Source organism: Taurulus bubalis, assembly GCF_910589615.1.
Source record: "Taurulus bubalis genome assembly, chromosome: 19".
Classification (NCBI taxonomy): Eukaryota; Metazoa; Chordata; class Actinopteri; order Perciformes; family Cottidae; genus Taurulus; species Taurulus bubalis.
Genome location: NC_136607.1, coordinates 21950737 through 21968853, shown reverse-complemented (window position 1 = coordinate 21968853; position 18117 = coordinate 21950737). Strand labels below are relative to the sequence as shown.

General features: G+C 44.5%; 1 protein-coding gene across 2 annotated transcripts in view; it reads right to left on the bottom strand.

The window, feature by feature from the left end:
• The window catches only part of pi4kaa (phosphatidylinositol 4-kinase, catalytic, alpha a), a gene marked incomplete at its 5' end in the record, with an annotated part of 44411 nt that overhangs the window by 11641 nt on the left and 14653 nt on the right, over positions 1-18117 (bottom strand). For both annotated transcript variants that reach the window (XM_079235460.1, XM_079235461.1), the window contains 31 exons: positions 667-774; positions 863-1014; positions 1114-1272; positions 1599-1726; positions 1924-2080; positions 2385-2477; positions 2862-2981; positions 3068-3157; positions 3280-3363; positions 4076-4157; positions 4788-4912; positions 5547-5617; positions 5701-5783; positions 5893-6026; positions 6109-6245; positions 6338-6446; positions 6988-7038; positions 10046-10214; positions 10284-10384; positions 10989-11172; positions 11257-11352; positions 11962-12091; positions 12173-12302; positions 13081-13181; positions 13256-13447; positions 13538-13634; positions 14866-14931; positions 15012-15160; positions 15931-15997; positions 16091-16338; positions 16432-16504. In XM_079235460.1, coding sequence (XP_079091586.1) covers positions 667-774; positions 863-1014; positions 1114-1272; positions 1599-1726; positions 1924-2080; positions 2385-2477; positions 2862-2981; positions 3068-3157; positions 3280-3363; positions 4076-4157; positions 4788-4912; positions 5547-5617; positions 5701-5783; positions 5893-6026; positions 6109-6245; positions 6338-6446; positions 6988-7038; positions 10046-10214; positions 10284-10384; positions 10989-11172; positions 11257-11352; positions 11962-12091; positions 12173-12302; positions 13081-13181; positions 13256-13447; positions 13538-13634; positions 14866-14931; positions 15012-15160; positions 15931-15997; positions 16091-16338; positions 16432-16504 — 3686 coding nt within the window. The remainder of the gene's footprint in view (positions 1-666; positions 775-862; positions 1015-1113; positions 1273-1598; positions 1727-1923; positions 2081-2384; positions 2478-2861; positions 2982-3067; positions 3158-3279; positions 3364-4075; positions 4158-4787; positions 4913-5546; positions 5618-5700; positions 5784-5892; positions 6027-6108; positions 6246-6337; positions 6447-6987; positions 7039-10045; positions 10215-10283; positions 10385-10988; positions 11173-11256; positions 11353-11961; positions 12092-12172; positions 12303-13080; positions 13182-13255; positions 13448-13537; positions 13635-14865; positions 14932-15011; positions 15161-15930; positions 15998-16090; positions 16339-16431; positions 16505-18117) is intronic.

Genomic DNA, 18117 nt, shown 5'->3' with positions numbered 1-18117 from the left:
TATTTTTAGCTTTTTAATGTTTTACTTTGGATTATGTTTGGATGCTTTTAATGGTTTCATGTGAAGCACTTTGAATTGCCATGTTGTTGAAATGTGCGATACAAATAAACGTGCCTTGCCTACGTATTTAGGTATATTGATTTATTAGTTTATTTTATTGTTTGTCTTGTTTTTCACTGCAAGTTTGCTGTTGATTCCCAATGCATATCTTAAAAATCAAGTCCAAAATGAGCCTTAACCATGAAAATATTTGGAACCACTAACTTAATACGTTTTGAACATACAATTTAATTTAAAATTTCCATGAAAGAGAAACACTAGCTTTTAACTGGCAGGTCAGAAAAAGAAAAACAGAAGTTTTTACTCAACCTTTGTACAATTCTTCGTGCTTTGAGTTCAACGTTAACGTCAGCATGCTAACAAGTTGACGGGATTCATGTTTAACATGTTCACCCTCTTAGTTTAGCGTGCTAACATTTATTAATAAGTACTAAATCTACTTTCTATCATTTGTTCCTTTGGGTTGTTTTGGAAAAAACAAGAAATATGAAGTCATCGCTTCAAACTCCGGGACATTTTACACAGTTTTCTGATACTGTAGGGACAAAATTATTGAAAAAAAAACACACAAAAAAGACATAAGTCGACCAATCGAATGTGTGGTACCTGAAGTAATCAAAGGCTGTAGAATAAATCTTCTCTCGCAGCACGTTTCTGACAGTCGAGTTGGTGAGGACGTCAGAGTGCAGCAGCGACAGACCCAGAGTCAGCAGCCTGCAGCACACAGGAGGAAATCACCAAGAAGAACAAACAGGGAAGTACAAGGACCAGGAAACATTCCACAGTTAACTTAGTTATGGACCTGAAACGAGGACCGATGGCGGCGACGTGGCGGTTCAGGCTGCTCTTCGCTCCGCCGACGTTGAGAGACAGCGAGCGATGCAGCAAACTGCCGAAGATCTCCACTTGATCTGCGCTGGAATACTTCGCTATCTCAAACCGCTGGACTAGAAACTGGAGGGGTGGGGGAGAGAAAAAAGGGAACGGCGTCAGAGGAAACAACGGAGGAGGAGACGATCGATACGAACAGACAGAGTGAGTTTTTCCCCCGACCTCGATCCAGATGTGGTGAGGGGTGACGTCCGGAGGGCAGGGGATCGGCTGGCTCTCCTCCGATGCGGCCAGAGGGTCGGCCTCCACCTTGGCGTCGGAGAACAAGCCCATCTTCAGCTCCACGGTCATCTGCCAGGCGCCCGCCATCTCACGCATGAACTAGGCCGCGAGGAGGGGAGTTATTACAACCTTTTATAAGGCGAGAAGACTCAAAGGTTGTTCTTTAAAACGGTGTGTCCTCTTCATTTACTCTTTACCAGTAACATATAGACTGATATGTACACATCTGAACACACTCTCACACGTGTACCTTTTATTATAACACCAACACTATTCAAACAGCCCTAGTGGTTGCAGAGATACACCCTTTTTAGTTTGACATTTTCAAGGAGAAGTCTAAAAATAGGTCTGTTTTATAAAAGGTTAAAGTGCATCGACGGGGACACACGCACATTTAAAATGACCTCAAAATAAAGAGGACGTACCGGTACTTCCACTCCCACTCGAGCTGCCAGCAGCCACTCCCAGCAGGCGATGGCGGTTTCCATGCCGTGTGCCGTGAACATCTTGAGAGGAGACCAGCAGAGGTGGTGCAGGAGCTGAGGGTCGCACTCTGGAGACACCACAGAAGAAGTCCAGCGCATTTTACAGACAAGACGGAGGATTTAATATATATATTATAATATATATAGCGTGGAGATTGGTGCTTTCACTATGCAGTCGTCTATTGCCACTTCAAAATAAAAGATAAAAGAGAGAGAAAGAAAAAGAGAGAGAGAGAGAGAGAGAGAGAGAGAGAGAGAGAGAGACCTTTGGTGCTGATGAGCAAGGCGGCCAGTTTGAACATGGCCTCCGTGAAGCCCTCAGGCTGGGCCGAGTCGAGAACCTCCCCCATCTGCTTGATCATCATCCGGCTCAGATCGGAGTGTCCTTTCACTGCCTGGGCGAAGTGGATCATACCCGACACCTGCAGAGGAAAGAGAGGAGAGCACGTGAGCCGGAGAAGCGGAGGTTTCAGAGTTCATGTCCACAGGATCCGCTTGAGTTACGGTTCAAATATGCAGAACACAAGAGTGCGGCTCATTGAGAGAACAAATGCTTTGAGGCTGCTCGAAAAGAGGACGGCATGTTGTTGCCTCCATCTTTCTTCGTGCTCACTCGTTTTAAACGTCAATACAGACGATCAAACGGCACAGGAGGCGCCGTTCAATCTGGATTTCATATAGATAAGGCAGAAAAATATGAAGCAAATAAGTGTGAATCACAGCTACCTCTCCAGCGTATCTGTTCCTGAGGTTGAGGGAGGCCATGAAGTTAGAGTAGTCCTTCTTCACACAGGCAGGTCTCTCAGTCAGCTGAGTGGACTACAGGGGAAAACAGATTAACTACTTTATTGGGCTCTTTTCAGACACAGAATACGAAACTCTTGTTGTGTAAATGTTCCTTATGACTTTATTCAAACTTGACTAGAACATTTACAGAAAGCTGTTTGTATTAAAGTCCGACTTGTGTGTAAAAGTGCCGTTTATTCAGACTAATAAGTAAAACGACAATCACGTTTAAAAAACAAATGAATTTCTAAAAAGGGGCTTCACATACGTAGACTGTAAGTATTCAAGATGCGTTTGGGCAAATAAATCTAAAAGGATCGTCTCTGCAAAACATCGTAAAGCAGCTACAGTTTGTGGCGTCCCACAGGGCTCCGTTCTGGAGCCGCTTGAACTTCGGACCTGTGACCTGTGACCTACCCCCAGGGTCGTGCTCTGTCGGTTGTAGCCGGCGAAGTGCAGGATGCTTTCTGTGGCCATGGCCAGGCCGGTGTGCTGGGAGAGACCCGACACCCAGTTCTGATGCTTGTTCAGATACTCCTGGAAGAGAGCGGTTACAACCACGTTTAAGGCCGCGATGGCGCTTGTTAATCACGTGGTTTACTTGTGTTGTAACGCCGGGTTACCTGGAGGTGGGACTTGGTCACGGACGGCGCCCACTTCATCGCTTCTTTCAGGATCTCCCCACAACGTGCAGCAAAATCCTTCACTATGCTCTAAAATTAAAAGATAAGATGTTGTTTTTGATCTTTTTGAGATACATTACATATACAGGAGAACTGGTAAAGGCAGTCTGAGGTGCAGAGTAGCAACGTGGATCCTAATGAAGCACCATTACCTCTCTGGCTTCATACGTGTCTGGGACGGTGATTCTGTGCGGCGTGTCGGGGATGTCGTAGTACGGCGGGTCTTTGTGAATGTCCTGCAATGGAGCATAAACGTCATTACTATTTCATCATCTCAAATAAAAAAAACATAATAGCTCGAGCGTTTATTCTTTGCAGCATAAAAGCAAAGGTTCTTTTTTTTAGTGCTAAAATGATCCTATTTAAAAAAAAAAAAGTAAATGTACATAGTTCAAATAACCTTAGTTGTGTTGAGAAACATTTTCTTCATGTTTCCACATTCAGAATTGTTTTGGAAAAATGGGTTTTCTCGGTTTATTTATTCAAATTTCATGAAAATGCATGTCCATATTTTGTTTTATTGTTTTTTATTAATGACACAATTTCAATACTTTTATTTTATTGTATTATTCCATTAGATTTTAGGGATAAGAAGCATTTGCATATAACAGTGGTTCTCAAATGGGAGTATGTGCGATTTTTTAAGAAAATATTAAAAATTAGCATCCATTAAAAAAAAACTAAAAAAAATGTTATTTTATAAATATTCAATAAAATATAAGTGTAAGTTCCTGAACTGACTTTTCATATATTGTAATTAAATCAGACACTGATGTCACAGCGATGTGTATTATATATACTTTTTTCCAACCCGAAAAAGCCTTTTACTGGTTAAGGTGGTACTTCACTGAAAAGGGTTGAGAACACTGCTCTGTGAAAGTGGAGACCGTAGTTATTGCATTGTTCACAGGGTGAAGCATGAAGACCAGACACTGATGCCTGCCTCACCGCGCTGAGCGACAGGGAGAGCGTCTGCAGGATGTCCAGCATGGTCCTCAGCACACGGCCGCTCCACAACAGGTGAGGGAAACTGAGGAGGGAAAACACCGTTGAGGCTTCTGCTTTTTAAAGTCTAAGCACCAAGAGCGCGCCTATTCTCAGTTTCTTTAAACGTTTCCTTAATTGTCTCTGCAACCACATGGTTGTTTAACTTCAATTGCTACAATACCGTAACCCTTGTGAGAAGAGACCTATGGTTGAATTTTTTTTTAAAAGTAACCGTTAAATTTAATTAATTACGTAAACACCGTGACTTGCCGCGGTGATCGTAACGTTTCACTAAAACGTTAAAAAGTAAGTCGGAGTTCAATAAAACACACATCCCCGTAACCTTACGGGCTTGTGGGAGTCTAACAAAGCAATCTACATCCTGATAAACCCTATTAGTACCTGAAAAGCTACAAAATGACCAGAGTTTCTTTTCTTCTCCTCGTCATACAGCAAGTGCAGAAGCTGATGAATATTTCGGTACCCAGCATGCCCAAATCGGCCAATGTTTTGCCATAAAATAAGGAATTTTTCCATTTTTGAAAATTCTGAAGTATTAGAACTCATTTGGGGTTCCTACGACTACTGGAACACGGGGAACGGGTGCAGCTGATTCTATGGAGCTGACAGAGTCCCGTGTCGCATCCCGAGTGACCCGTGGGTCGATGCTCACGTTTCAGCCAGGCCGGATAGATATTTGTCGGCGACTCTGCGGATCCTCTTGTGGATGTGGTTGAAGTTGACCAGGAGGAACTGGGCGTGGCGCTCCAGCTCCTCCTCGTGGGCTTTGGTTTTGGGCTGAAAATACAAAAAAAACAATGAATTGTCGGGTCGGTGATGAAATGTCAGAAAGTAGTGCAACGTGCCCATCTGGTGATGTCATCAAATGTCTGTTGACATTAAGCACCTTGTGGTTTTCTTTCTTTTCCAACCTTGTTTAATTTGTGACAAAGCTCAGAGAGTTTTTTCTCGCAAATGTGTGACTTTATAATCTCTGAGAATATTCAACAAACATATCTGATATTAGCAGTGAATTCCTTTGAAGGATGAGAACACAAGTCAGGCAAAATGAATAAAATAATCAGAAAAATGTTTCTCTGCTGTAAATGTACTGCAGTAAATGTTTTACTGTAAATGTACTTTTACAGTAAAAGGTTTTAATTTTCTGCCCGTATATTTTTATTTTCCAAACAATTCAGACTTCACCGTTTCTGACTCTCTGCTTTCATCAGACATTAAATCATGAACACAGTTTCCTCTGCTTCAGTGATAAACCAGCTACTTGTATTCATGTTCTGTGTCTCTGCACAGGAACTCCCTACAATACATATTGTATGAGACAATGTTCCTTTATGTTAACGGCACAAAACCAAGGTTTGTGCCTGAAAGAGGAGTTAAAATGCACCAGACGTGTTAAAAACATCTCCCTCACCTTTTCAGCCATCATATGCAGGAAGACCTCAAACACCTTGTCGCTGACGGCGATCACACACTGCATCATGCCTGGAAAAGAACATATTTAATATGAAGGCACTAGTAAAAGAGGTAATACCACACGTTGAGTGTGTTTTCGCTCTTCTGCTCACCAGATTTATCCTTCTGTATCGCTCGGTCTTCAGAGTATCGAAACATGACCTGAAAGCGGTCCGAGTCCAGAGCTCGCAGCATCCTGAAACAGAAGAAGATGGAATCAGGGTTCATACATGACTCTTCCAGGTTTTCCATGACGTAAGAACCCTGTGGAATCAGCATGTGTCGCGTGGACAGCGTCGGCATACCTCATGTACTCCAGCCTGTAAACAGACAGCAGATACGTGGACATGGCAAAGTCCAGCTTGTTGATGAGCGCGGCCACCTCGGGGGGCGGGTCCAGCAGGTTGATGATGGTGCTGCGCAGGTCGTTCAGCTCCGCCTGAAACACACGACAACAAACCGACCCGTGAGCCGGGGTCGACCTCGCCGGGAGCGTGTTTGTGCGCTCGGTGCCGCCGTACCGCGGTGACGGTGTCGTTCTTCAGCGCAGAGTTATACTGCAGCTCCGAGCGCAAAGGCTCCCCGCTGGGAAACGTGAGCAGCGGCGATTTGGTGGCGATCTCGCAGACTCCCTCGTACCATTCCTCCGGCCACAGGCCTGCAGAGTTCAACAAGAGTCGCGACATCGCTGAAGCGCGGCACGCAATTGAAGTGCGAAAGCATTCTTCCCCGATGGGACGTTACCTGTACCTGAGCCCTCCACGGCGAAGCCCATGACCACAGAGTACAGCCAGAAGTCCCGGAAGAGCTTCTGCAGACGCGGCTTCGCCTCCTTGATCGGTGGCAACCTCTTGGTCAGCTGACGGGAAGAAGAGAGAAGAGTTAGGGAAAACTGAAATGGGAAGAAGAGCTTGGTGTGATTGTTGTATATTTGGAGGAAGCGACCGTCCTCAACTTCCTCGCGTACTTGCAGAGAACCGTGATGGAGGGATGGAATCAGGTTCTTCATTTCCCCACAAATTACAAGCAAATATCTGTCTGTTGCTCAACCATGTTGAGGGGAAATTGCGGTTATGTCCTGAAATGTTAGTTCTGCTGAAATGTCCATATGATTATAGTCAAAATTCTGAGCTATGATGTACAATATAATATACAAGTCATGTATGTTAGTCTACTTCGGTAATATGAAGACATCTGCAGAAGGATGTGACAAAGCAAGTTTGAGTTTATTTCCCCTTTTGAACTTATATGTTCTACAAAAACAATGTTTAAAAATGTATTCAGGGCGTTATCAGAGTTTCAGAGGCTAAATGGAGCTAATTTGCTTGGTTTCCACTGACCCATGTATAAAAAAAGAGGAAACGTAACAGGAAGCAGTGATAAAAGAAATGAACACTCACCACGGCGATAACTGGGATCAGGACCCCGAGGTTTCCAGCGCTGCTCGACGCCTGCGGAGAACAATCACGCACACTTCACGCTCCAGGTCTTTTTACGACAACAATTCACTTTATTACGTTTCACAACCGAGTGCAACAGGATGCAGCGCCTTGGAGAGGAAGAAGAGAGTAGCAGTCGAGTTACCAAACAAAAAGACAGAGACGGGCAGCTGCAGGGTTTTAGACGGCGGCCATTTAGAAAAGTCGTCGTCTCTTCGTGTCTCAATTAGTTACAACCATACTGCACCTTGAATCCTGGCTTTTTGTAGACACGAAAACTATTACATTTTTTTATTTTAAAATATTGGACAGACCGGTTTTGTTTATTCTTTTAACCGTAAAGATGTTTTCTAGTTGATGGCGCTCTTGAACATTCATGTCAATATTTATCATTCCTAAACAAACTGCTGCCGGCCCTTCTCTCTACTTAAGAGTTTACCTTTCACACTCATGCTGGACATGAAACGTTCAGGAGCTTGTGCTCATTTGCAAATAATAACTGCAATCCTCATTTAAAAAGACGGGTCGCTATCAATTTATGGAGCCGTGCAACTTACTGTCCTGCAAAAAAATATAAAAAAATAAAAGCCTTAAGCTAACACATGAAGGGCCTCTTTCCACAGGCTTTTATTTTGAAACAGGAAATGTTAAATTAAGAATAAACTTTTTTCATGACTGTGAGGTGTTCTTATTGAAACTGCTATGATGTAAATATGCTGTAAAAAGATCATTTTGTGTGATAAACCTTTCAGCCGCATTCGTTTGTATTTCTTTTGGAGCAGTGTTGTGCGTCTGGGAGCAGTAGTTGTGTGTTTAGGAGCAGTAGTTGTGTGTTTGGGAGCAGTAGTTGTGTGTTTGGGAGCAGTAGTTGTGTGTTTGGGAGCAGTAGTTGTGTGTTTGGGAGCAGTGTTGTGCGTCTGGGAGCAGTAGTTGTGTGTTTAGGAGCAGTAGTTGTGTGTTTGGGAGCAGTAGTTGTGTGTTTGGGAGCAGTAGTTGTGCGTCTGGGAGCAGTAGTTGTGTGTTTGGGAGCAGTAGTTGTGTGTCTGGGAGCAGTGTTGTGCGTTAAGGAGCAGTAGTTGTGTGTTTGGGAGCAGTAGTTGTGTGTCTGGGAGCAGTGTTGTGCGTTAAGGAGCAGTAGTTGTGTGTCTGGGAGCAGTGTTGTGCGTCCGGTGTCTATGCGTGTGCGTTAAGGAGCAGTGTTGTGTGTTTGGGAGCAGTGTTGTGCGTCTGGGAGCAGTAGTTGTGTGTTTGGGAGCAGTGTTGTGCGTCCGGTGTCTATGCGTGTGCGTTAAGGAGCAGTAGTTGTGTGTCTGGGAGCAGTGTTGTGCGTTAAGGAGCAGTAGTTGTGTGTCTGGGAGCAGTGTTGTGCGTTAAGGAGCAGTAGTTGTGTGTCTGGGAGTAGTGTTGTGCGTCCGGTGTCTATGCGTGTGCGTTAAGGAGCAGTGTTGTGTGTTTGGGAGCAGTGTTGTGCGTCTGGGAGCAGTAGTTGTGTGTTTGGGAGCAGTGTTGTGCGTCCGGTGTCTATGCGTGTGCGTTAAGGAGCAGTAGTTGTGTGTCTGGGAGCAGTGTTGTGCGTCTGGGAGCAGTGTTGTGCGTTAAGGAGCAGTAGTTGTGTGTCTGGGAGCAGTGTTGTGCGTTAAGGAGCAGTAGTTGTGTGTCTGGGAGCAGTGTTGTGCGTTAAGGAGCAGTAGTTGTGTGTCTGGGAGCAGTGTTGTGTGTTAAGGAGCAGTAGTTGTGTGTCTGGGAGCAGTGTTGTGCGTTAAGGAGCAGTGGTTGTGTGTCTGGGAGCAGTGTTGTGCGTCTGGGAGCAGTAGTTGTGTGTTTGGGAGCAGTGTTGTGCGTCCGGTGTCTATGCGTGTGCGTTAAGGAGCAGTAGTTGTGTGTCTGGGAGCAGTGTTGTGTGTTAAGGAGCAGTGGTTGTGTGTCTGGGAGCAGTGTTGTGCGTTAAGGAGCAGTAGTTGTGTGTCTGGGAGCAGTGTTGTGCGTTAAGGAGCAGTAGTTGTGTGTCTGGGAGCAGTGTTGTGCGTTAAGGAGCAGTAGTTGTGTGTCTGGGAGCAGTGTTGTGCGTTAAGGAGCAGTAGTTGTGTGTCTGGGAGCAGTGTTGTGTGTTAAGGAGCAGTAGTTGTGTGTCTGGGAGCAGTGTTGTGCGTTAAGGAGCAGTGGTTGTGTGTCTGGGAGCAGTGTTGTGCGTCTGGGAGCAGTAGTTGTGTGTTTGGGAGCAGTGTTGTGCGTCCGGTGTCTATGCGTGTGCGTTAAGGAGCAGTAGTTGTGTGTCTGGGAGCAGTGTTGTGTGTTAAGGAGCAGTGGTTGTGTGTCTGGGAGCAGTGTTGTGCGTTAAGGAGCAGTAGTTGTGTGTCTGGGAGCAGTGTTGTGTGTCTGGGAGCAGTAGTTGTGTGTTTGGGAGCAGTGTTGTGCGTCCGGTGTCTATGCGTGTGCGTTAAGGAGCAGTAGTTGTGTGTCTGGGAGCAGTGTTGTGCGTTAAGGAGCAGTAGTTGTGTGTTTGGGAGCAGTGTTGTGCGTCCGGTGTCTATGCGTGTGCGTTAAGGAGCAGTAGTTGTGTGTCTGGGAGCAGTGTTGTGCGTTAAGGAGCAGTAGTTGTGTGTCTGGGAGCAGTGTTGTGCGTTAAGGAGCAGTGGTTGTGTGTCTGGGAGCAGTGTTGTGCGTTAAGGAGCAGTGGTTGTGTGTCTGGGAGCAGTGTTATGTGTCTGGGAGCAGTAGTTGTGTGTCTGGGAGCAGTGTTGTGCGTTAAGGAGCAGTAGTTGTGTGTTTGGGAGCAGTGTTGTGCGTCCGGTGTCTATGCGTGTGCGTTAAGGAGCAGTAGTTGTGTGTCTGGGAGCAGTGTTGTGCGTTAAGGAGCAGTGGTTGTGTGTCTGGGAGCAGTGTTGTGCGTTAAGGAGCAGTGGTTGTGTGTCTGGGAGCAGCGTTGTGCGTTAAGGAGCAGTAGTTGTGTGTCTGGGAGCAGTGTTGTGCGCTAAGGAGCAGTGGTTGTGTGTCTGGGAGCAGTGTTGTGCGTCCGTACCTTCAGAGCCGGGCCTTTGTCCGGAGCTCTCTCGCTGGCTCTCTTCCCCTCCAGACCCAGCTGGACGAAGAGCTCCAGCAGGTTGACCAGCAGCTCGTCCACCATCTGCTCGGCCTGCAGGTTGGCCGCTATGTTCCCCAGAGCGTTGATCACAGCCAGGGAGCAGTGTCTGCATGGAGAGGGAGCGTCAACACAGAGCGTCCTCCGCTGTAAGCAGCGTGCCGGCTCAGGTACTCACCTGTATCCATGGTCCTTGTAGTCTTTGTTAGAGTAGACCATGGAGCTGGCTTTCACACTGATCTGCTGGAACAGATTCCACACTTCCTGGTAGATGTATTGCTGAGGTAAGAGGAAAGGTATCGCGTTAGATATGCTGAAGACCTTTACATGAGCAGAACGACATCGTTTCTAACACTCTGAACCCCAAAACCCGCTGATGGAAAAGCTTTGTTTCCTTTACACAATCGCCAAAAACTACACCGTTTATCAGCCAGAAGCTGTAAAATACTTTCATTACCGTCAGATTTTTCATCTTTCCGACGGTGCTTGAACACATCGAGTCAGGGTTCATAACTCTTTTGACCAATGATTTCATGACTTTTCCAGGACTTTAAACCAAATGTCATGACAAACATTTAGTGAAGTCTGGGTGTAAACAGTAAAAAGTGAGTAAATGTAGTATTTAAACTCACAATGAGAATACAAAGCATACAGTAAACCTTAAATGACTCAAATGAATGAGACAATAGTTTGATTAAAAGAATAAACATTTATATAGATGCCTGTATGTATGCCTGCTTATATTCTGAGTCTTTCTTTTAAAAGCATATTCATTACTTCAAACTCAGCGTAAATGAAGACATGAACACATGAATATAACACATTTACATGACTTTTACAAAACTTCCTTCAATAGATCAAATACGTATGTATAAATACTCACATTGCCCGTGATGACCATGCAGCCCAGCTGGTCCACGATGAGGACGTCCAGCTGGGAGGGAGGCTGGCAGAACTTCTGCTGCAGGATCTGCAGGATGGGCTCCATCACTCGGGGGGTGTCCCGCAAGGCCACGGCGATGTGACCCAGAGCCCTGATGGTGTGGTCTGGGATCAGGTGAGCGTCCCTGTGGAGGAGAGGAGGATATATACACTTCTCAAACGAAGACTTTAACTTCTCGTCAGTCACAGGAACGCGGCGCTCGACTCACTTGTCGTTTTCCTGATAGATGTAGAGGCGGTTGGACAGACTGGCGAGGAACGCTTCAACAATGACGTTATCCATAGTCAGGCCGGCTTTCAGGCACCTGGAGACCGAGGAGGGCCGTGTTCAGAACATTGTGTATAAACATATATATATATATATATATACATACATATATATATATATATATATATAGATATATATAGATAGATATATAGATAGTTATAGTTATAAACACCTGAAAGTGTAATTTTCCTGTAATATAGAGCCTTCAATCATGAGCACAAATACATCTAAATATTAGTTTTTTTCATTGTGTTCGGTACTTGCAGCAATAAGTGACGAATAAAATGTGTTTTTTAATTCATATGCTACATATAAAAACAGATATATAGTTAAATATTTTAACCAAACTAGCTGAAATACTCTTAAGACTGGCCTAAAAACCTTTTTATTCAGGAAGGCATTTTTTACTTTGAGTTAATTCATTGTGAGCTATAATTTTTGCTTTAACTATGTTTTTATTATATATTGGCTCTGTGGCACTCTGAGATCCTTTTGAAAGAAAAGTGCATTAAAAATGAAATGCATTATTATTATTAAATGTTTAAATGCTCTGCATGCTCCATTGCTCAGGCGCGTGTGTGTGTGTGTGTGTGTGTGTGTGTGTGTGTGTGTGTGTGTGTGTGTGTGTGTGTGTGTGTGCGCTCACCTGCAGATGTTATCGATGGAGATGTCCCGCAGCTGTTCGTACATGGACGGCTGGCTCTTCTTGGCCGAGTGGGTGCTGAGGGTCGACTGGGAGTGTTCGTTGGTCACATGGATCTTTATCTCACTGCCCCCTTAAATAAAGATAAAATAAATGAGTATTTCGGAGATGAAGCGATTGACCTGGGAGGTAACGATGCTCCTGGATGATTCACCTGCCGTGTACTGGCTGTGGTATTTGTAGAGCTTCACCAGAACCGGAGACGGCACCACCAAGAAGTCCCTCAGCGACATGGTGACAGAGTGAGCGACCACCGGGAAGCGCTCACACAGACGGCCCAGGCCCTGCGCGCACACACACACACACACACACACACACACACACACACACACACACACACACACACACACACACACACACACACACACACACACACGTGGATTTGTGTGTAGAAACAAAAAACTATCCATCCACGCTTTATAAATTCAAACTTAAGTTTAATTCTACGGATCAATGGATTACAACAGGAAGTACTCAATGTTCAAGAATTTAGATATAAGAACTAGCTAAAATATTAATTAAAGTACATAAGTATGAGCATCAACATGTATGTAAAATACCCAAACTAAAAGTGCTCATTTTGTGACCCATTTTCAGAATAATATATATTTTATTATTGGAATATAATTATTGGTTATAAATCACCGCTTTTGTTGTTTGTTACCCACTGTACATGTTTATGTTCATATACACTTCATACACCTCATATACACATACTTTGCATTTTTGCACTTTCTCTATTGTTTAAATTTAATTTCCTAAATGAATACTCTCAATATATATCTTCCCTACTTGTTATTTTTTTATTTTTGTTTCTGTAAGCTGCTACTTCGACAACAAATTTCCCCTTGGGATGCATAAAGTATATAGCCATGCATCCATATTGATTTCATATTGTATTTAATAAAATAATCTGTAAAATAAGTAGCAACTAAGGCTTTTAAATAAATGTAGTGGCGTAAAAATCATTCAAATCATCAAATGTAACGTTTACATGCGTTATAAAATATAATATAACGTCAGGACTTGACTGAATGGAGAATCTCCTCTCTGGTAGTTCACCTGCAGGCAGCAGATGAGCAGCGGCATGTGAGCGATGATGACTTTACTGGACGTCTTGGACTGCAGCTTCTCCGACAGTTTGGTGCAGAGGTTCTCGGCTCCTGGCGGGAAAATAAATAAATAAAGGGAGACATCTTCTTTTGAGGAGATGGGACTTCTGAGACGGGCGGCTCACCCTGCTCCTCGGTCACGGCCCACACCATGAGGTCCACGCAGGCGGCGTTGGCCTGGCAGCGCAGCTTCAGCGGGCTCAGCTCGCTCTGCAGGTACTCCACGTCGTGCAGGATCCTCTGCAGCTCCGACTGGCTGCTGCTGAACTGCTCCAGCACGAAGTCGTGGACCTCCTTCACGTAGTCCGTCTGGAGGTCTGGGAGCAGAGGGAGCATCGGTACAGCTCACCGTCATAGCTTATAAGGAAATGCGGCTAATTTAAGGAAAGAGAGGAGGATTCTTTTACCTTTTAAATTGTACAGTGTGTCTCTGAGCATTTTAAATATGGCGACATACAGAGGATCACTGAAGGTTTTGTAGTAGAGGTGAAGACCAGGATTCAACTGACGAGAAAGAAGCAGAAACATATCAATGGAGCAGTGGTGTAGAAAAACTATTAAAGACAGGGTTCATGCTCATTCTGACCAGTGCATTTCCAGGACTTTAAACCAAATGTCCATTACAAGCATTGAGTGAAGTCTGGGTGTAAACAGTAAAAAGTGAGTAAATGTAGTATTTAAACTAACAATGAGAACACAAAGCATACAGTAAACCTTAAATGACACAAATGAATGAGACAATAGTTTGATTAAAAGAATAAACATTTATATAGATGCCTGTATGTATGCCTGCTTATATTTTGAGTCTCTCTTTTAAAACAGGCATGAAAACGGGTCAGGGATGAAAAAGGTGAGAAGGATACTACCCCTCTAGGGGGGTCCGGGGGCATGCTCCCCCGTAAGAAAAATGTAAATATTGCATATTTTAAAGCATCAACCTGATGCATTTTGAGATGCTTTTTTTGCCAACCTGGGGAGAAACTTAACTTCAGCCATGAGTCAAACATTATTATGGCCTCCTTACTAAGTATTATGCAAGCCATTTCATGCTGTCACTGGGTCTAACATTTACAGTCAGACCTGCAAACTCATGAGGGTGAAAAGGTGACACCAGCGGGGCGGGGGGGCAGTGACGGGAGAGTCAGAGCCGAACAGCGTCACTCGTCGAGAAGCTGACAAACTATGATCATTATGGGTTTTAATTATTCTTTTGTCAATACCCAAGTGTACATGTACATGTACATATATATATATATATATATATATATATATATATATATATATATATATATATATATATATATATATATATATATATATATATATATATATATATATATATATATATACATACATACATATATATATACATACATACATATATATGCGTGTGTGTGTATGTATATATATATATATATATATATATATATATATATATCCCCTCTCCCAAAAACAAAAACTCTTTGGATGGGCACGAATCACGTAGGTTACCTATTTTTGTTTCAAAACGGCGAATTTCGCCGAAAGGTGAGGGATTTTCATGTCTGTTAAAAGCATATTAATTATTTCAAACTCAGCGTGAATTAACGTCATGAACACATGAATATAACACATTTACATGAATATAACACATGTACATGACTTTTCCTAAACTTTTGGTATTTTATTTTTTTTAAGGACTCTTCCAGGTTTTCCATGAGAACCCTGTGAAGAGGACAAACATCTGCAGTCGTACCTCCAGAAGCTCTGCCAGGGATTCATCCAGCGATTTTAAAAACGACTCGGACACAAGCTGTTCGACCTATCGAAGAGAAACAAAGAATGAAATCCCACGTTGTCCGATTGCGTCTCCTCTCACTGGAACATGTGCTGGCTGCTGACCATGTGGAGGAGCTGCCTGAGCATCTCCAGAGGGACGTGGAACTCTCCAGCGCTGCTGCCGGTGAAGAGAGGGGAGACGGAGAAGCTGGAGCTGATGGTGGAGAAGTAGTAGTCGGGGTCCACCGCGCTGCCATCAGGGAGGTAGGAGCCTGGAGAGGGAAAGCAGGAGGATTTAAAAGGATCGTTTGGGATCGTCACTAATTCATCTGGACGTCAGAGAAAGGTGAAGCCGTTAGATACGCTCTCCTCAAAGCCACAAGGCTCCATTCACAAAAACAGTAATTGTACCTCTCACAACACCGGAGCTGCTGGTGTACAGCTGCCTCCATCTGTTTGTATTATTGTGTAACTTTTGTGTTAATTAGTTTGGAAGTCACACAATAACACAAACAAACACCGATCGAGGCAGCGGTTCTCGAAGGTTTTTTCGATGGAGTCTGGTGTCTTTGAAGTGAAGGTAGATAACGGTTTCAGTCCCCAACAGAAAGGTCTGTCTGACAGCAGATTAAGAGGTGAAATTATTCTAAATATAGCGTTCACTTAAACTGATATAGATTCTTTTCTGTGTCTAAAATACATCACAGCAGAACTTTACTTTCCTCCTGCGCTGGTCCTCTAAACGGCATCGCAGGAGACCACAAAACACTTCAATCACTTTAACTGGTGCAATATAAATACAGGTTAAATACGTTTTATTCTGTCTGTATATATAATACTGCTATTGTGGATCATTTTACTGTTTTTATCACAGTTTACTTATATTTGACTATGTTTCTGCTGTAATCCTGCAATTTCCCCACTGCGGGACTAATAAAGGATTATCTCATCTTATTTAGTATAGTAATACACTGACAATGGAGAAGTACCTAATACTTCTACACATCTAAACTATCCCTTAAAGTATCTAACCTCAGTTTACCTTCAAAGTACTGAGCAGAGGGGTCAGCGGGTGAGATGGGAGTCAGACAGGCTCTCTCTGGGCTGGCCTGAAGACACAGACAAAGTACTCGTGAAACACATCGCTCTCTGACAGGTTGGGTTCAGGTGTGTTCCTTTAACGTTTCCCAAATGATCCACACCTGCTGGCTGGAGCCTTTCCGCCTCACAGTGTCTCCCTGGCACACCGTGAGCAGGGAGCTCGGCAGGATGGAGCGGAAGTCATTGAAGGACCGGCGGTGCGTCGCGTCGCTGTCGTCGGCCGAGGGCGGCACGGGGGTCACCGGTCGAGGGAACAGCTTGGACAGCAGCGGCTCGTCGGTGTTGCTGTAACGGCCAAAAGCTCGGGCGACGCCCAGCAGGGTGGGCACAGTGTACCTGCACAGGTATTCTGTTCAGAAAAAAAGGTTACGGACGGTAGAAACAATATTAATAAGAAGCCAGGTTACATACAAAGGAAGCAGGAGGGGTGTTGTGTTGGTACCTTTATCATGAGCATCTGGATTCTTGCAGATATCTTGCAGGACATGCATGATGTCCATGATCGCCTCCAGGATCTGACAAAGATGTCATAATTACATCAAGATGGTAACTTAAAAGGGGAAGCTTTTTTTTTTAACTGGACCCTATTTTCCTATGTTTTTGTGTCTAAATGACTTGAAATTGACAGAGGATTGAGCGAGAGAGTGAAATGTAGTTCTTACGGGCAATTCCGCTCCCGTCAATGTACATCCACTAAAAGTGATTTTTGTTTTGTTTCTGACAGGCTCAGTTTGTTATAAAAAGCGTCTGACAACATTATGGAACAGACTCTGCATAGAAACGGTTATTGTGCCTAACCAAGTATTTCTCAAGGAGAAGTTTCGTTCTGCAGGAGAAGTGTCGCTTTGCAGGAGAAGTCTTGTTCTCTGGGAGAAGTCTCGTACTGCAGGAGAAGGAGAAGCATCGTTCTCAAGGAGAAGTCTCGTTCTCAAGGAGAAGGAGATGTCTCGTTCTGCAGGAGAAGGAGAGGTCTCGTTCTGCAGGAGAAGGAGAGGTCTCGTTCTGCAGGAGAAAGAGAGGTCTCGTTCTGCAGGAGAAGGAGAGGTCTCGTTCTGCAGGAGAAGGAGAGGTCTCGTTCTGCAGGAGAAGGAGAAGTCTCGTTCTGCAGGAGAAGGAGAAGTCTCGTTCTGCAGGAGAAGGAGAAGTCTCGTTCTCAAGGAGAAGGAGAAGTCTCGTTCTGCAGGAGAAGTCTCGTTCTGCAGGAGAAGGAGAAGTCTCGCTCTCAAGGAGAAGTCTCGTTCTGCAGGAGAAGGAGAAGTCTCGTTCTCAAGGAGAAGTCTCGTTTTCAAGGAGAAGGAGAAGTCTCGTTCTCAAGGAGAAGGAGAAGTCTCGTTCTGCAGGAGAAGTCTCGTTCTGAAGGAGAAGGAGAAGTCTCGTTCTCAAGGAGAAGTCTCGTTCTCAAGGAGAAGGAGAAGTCTCGTTCTCAAGGAGAAGGAGTCTCGTTCTCAAGGAGAAGGAGTCTCGTTCTCAAGGAGAAGGAGTCTCGTTCTGAAGGAGAAGTCTCGTTCTGAAGGAGAAGGAGAAGTCTCGTTCTGAAGGAGAAGGAGAAGTCTCGTTCTCAAGGAGAAGGAGAAGTCTCGTTCTCAAGGAGAAGTCTTGTTCTGCAGGAGAAGGAGAAGTCTCGTTCTCAAGGAGAAGGAGAAGTCTCGTTCTCAAGGAGAAGTCTCGTTCTCAGGGAGGAGTCTCGTTCTCAAGGAGAAGGAGAAGTCTCGTTCTGCAGGAGAAGGAGAAGTCTCGTTCTGCAGGAGAAGGAGAAGTCTCGTTCTGCAGGAGAAGGAGAAGTCTCGCTCTCAAGGAGAAGTCTTGTTCTGCAGGAGAAGTCTCGTTCTCAAGGAGAAGGAGAAGTCTCGTTCTCAAGGAGAAATCTCGTTCTGCAGGAGAAGTCTCGTTCTCAAGGAGAAGGAGAAGTCTCGTTCTCAAGGAGAAGGAGAAGTCTCGTTCTGCAGGAGAAGGAGAAGTCTCGTTCTCAAGGAGAAGTCTCGTTCTGCAGGAGAAGGAGAAGTCTCGTTCTCAAGGAGAAGGAGAAGTCTCGTTCTCAGGGAGGAGTCTCGTTCTCAAGGAGAAGGAGAAGTCTCGTTCTGCAGGAGAAGGAGAAGTCTCGTTCTGCAGGAGAAGGAGAAGTCTCGTT